Source organism: Oncorhynchus keta, chromosome 20 (assembly GCF_023373465.1).
Source record: "Oncorhynchus keta strain PuntledgeMale-10-30-2019 chromosome 20, Oket_V2, whole genome shotgun sequence".
Lineage (NCBI taxonomy): Eukaryota > Metazoa > Chordata > Actinopteri > Salmoniformes > Salmonidae > Oncorhynchus > Oncorhynchus keta.
In genome coordinates, this window is record NC_068440.1 from 26,503,366 (window position 1) to 26,505,865 (window position 2,500).

Here is a 2,500-nt window from a genome sequence, read left to right on the forward strand (position 1 = left end):
GGATAGGAAAAGGGGGAATATATCCATTGGAAGGGAACAACACACCGCTGGCCAGTGGAGATGGAAGAACAATAGTGTTGTTGTTGTTTCAGGGCAGAGCTGTCAGTGACTGTGATTCCCCCCTCTTCTCACTCTCTCTCTCTTTCTCTCTCCTCCTTCCTCCTCTTTTTCTCCCCCTCCCATCTTATCACAACAGAGGGAAAAGCGATGGAGCATTTCGTCTGCCGGAGGTGAAAAGAACTCTTCGAGTGTAAGTAGAGAAGAGAAGTGGCAGGCAGTGGAAAGAGGGATGGGGGAGAGGGAAGGAGCGAGAGGTGGACTGAGGGAGGCAGAGAGAGAGGTAGATGGAGAGGAGAGGAGAGAGAGGTGGACCGAGGGAGGCAGAGAGAAAGGTAGATGGAGGGAGAAGAGAGGAGAGAGAGGTGGACTGAGGGAGGCAGAGAGAAAGGTAGATGGAGGGAGAAGAGAGGAGAGAGAGGTGCACTGGGGAGGCAGAGAGAGAGGTAGATGGAGGGAGAGGAGAGGAGAGGAGAGAGGAGAGGAGAGGAGAGGAGAGGAGAGGAGAGGAGAGGAGAGGAGAGGAGAGGTGGACTGAGGGGAGGCAGAGAGAGAGGTAGATGGAGGGAGAAGAGAGGAGAGAGAGGTGCACTGGGGAGGCAGAGAGAGAGGTAGATGGAGGAGAGGAGAGGAGAGGAGGAGGAGAGGAGAGGAGAGGAGAGGAGAGGAGAGGAGAGGAGAGGAGGGTGGACTGAGGGGAGGCAGAGAGAGAGGGAGATGGAGATGAGAGAGGAGAGAGAGGTGGACTGGAGGGAGGCAGAGAGAGAGGTAGATGGAGGGAGAGGAGAGGAGGTGGACTGAGGGAGGCAGAGAGAGAGGTAGATGGAGGGAGAGGAGAGGAGAGAGAGAGAGAGGGAGAGAGAGATGGACTGAGGGAGGGATAGAGAGAGGTAGATGGAGGGAGAGGAGAGGAGAGAGAGGTGGACTGAGGGAGGCAGAGTGAGAGGTAGATGGAGGGAGAGGAGAGGGGAGAGAGGTGGACTGAGGGAGGCAGAGAGAGAGGTAGATGGAGGGAGAGGAGAGGAGAGAGAGTTGGACTGAGATGGCAGAGAGAGAGGTATATGGAGGGAGAGGAGAGGAGAGAGAGGTGGACTGAGGAGGGATAGAGAGAGGTAGATGGAGGGAGAGGAGAGAGAGGAGAGAGAGGTGGACTGAGGGAGGCAGAGAGAGAGGTAGATGGAGGGAGAGGAGAGGGAGAGGAGAGGAGAGGAGAGGAGAGGAGAGGAGAGGGAGAGGGAGGTGGACTGAAGGAGGCAGAGAGAGGAGAGATGGAGGAGAGAGAGGAGATTTAGAGGAGAGGAGAGGGAGAGGGACTGAAGGGGAGGCAGAGAGAGGGTAGATGGAGGGAGAGGAGAGGAGAGGAGAGGAGATGGAGATGGACTGAGGAAGGAGAGAGAGATGAGGGAGATGGAGGAGAGGAGAGGAGAGGAGAGGGAGAGAAGGAGATGGAGAGGAGAGGAGAGGAGGGAGGGGACTGAGGGAGGCAGGAGAGAGGTAGATGGAGGGAGAGGAGAGAGGAGAGAGAGATGGACTGAGGGAGGGATAGAGAGGTAGATGGAGGAGAGGAGAGGAGAGAGAGTGGACTAAGGAGGCAGAGTGAGAGGTAGATGGAGGGAGAGGGAGGAGAGGACTGGACTGAGGGAGGCAGAGAGAGAGGGTAGATGGAGGGAGAGGAGAGGAGAGGAGAGGAGAGGGAGAGGAGGGAGGGAGAGGAGAGGAGAGGAGAGGAGAGGAGAGGAGAGGAGAGGAGAGGAGAGAGGAGAGGAGGGAGGACTGAGGGAGGCAGAGAGAGAGGTAGATGGAGGGAGAGGAGAGGAGAGGGAGAGGAGAGGAGAGGAGAGGAGAGGAGAGGAGAGGAGAGGAGGAGAGGAGAGAGAGGAAGAGGAGAGGAGAGGAGAGGAGAGGAGAGGAGAGGAGAGAGAGGAGAGAAAGGAGGATGACTGTGAGGGAGGCAGAGAGAGGGTAGATGGAGGGAGAGGGAGAGGAGAGAGAGATGGACTGAGGGAGGGATAGAGAGAGGTAGATGGAGGGAGAGGAGAGGAGAGAGAGGTGGACTAAGGGAGGCAGAGTGAGAGGTAGATGGAGGGAGAGGAGAGGAGAGAGAGGTGGACTGAGGGAGGCAGAGAGAGAGGTAGATGGAGGGAGAGGAGAGGAGAGAGAGGTGGACTGAGGGAGGGTTAGGGAGAGGAGAGAGAGGTGGACTGAGGGAGGCAGAGAGAGAGGTAGATAGAGGAGAGGAGAGAGAGATAGACTGAGGGAGGGATAGAGAGGTAGATGGAGGGAGAGGAGAGGAGAGGAGAGAGGGAGGTGGACTGAGGGAGGCAGAGAGAGAGAGGAGAGATGGAGAGGAGAGAGAGGTGGACTGAGGGAGGCAGAGAGAGAGGTAGATGGAGGGAGAGGAGGAGAGGAGGTGGACTGCGGGAGGCAGAGAGAGAGGTAGATG

The 2,500-nt window shown here is 57.4% G+C and overlaps 1 protein-coding gene across 9 annotated transcripts in view; it reads left to right on the plus strand.

Annotated features, from left to right (window-relative positions):
* The window catches only part of adgrb2 (adhesion G protein-coupled receptor B2), a 551,118-nt gene that overhangs the window by 532,425 nt on the left and 16,193 nt on the right, over positions 1–2,500 (plus strand). For 8 of the 9 annotated variants that reach the window (XM_052472482.1, XM_052472488.1, XM_052472484.1 and 5 more), the window contains one exon: positions 197–250. The exons of the other annotated variant lie outside the window; for it this stretch is intronic. In XM_052472482.1, coding sequence (XP_052328442.1) covers positions 197–250 — 54 coding nt within the window. The remainder of the gene's footprint in view (positions 1–196; positions 251–2,500) is intronic. 9 annotated transcript variants of the gene reach the window in all.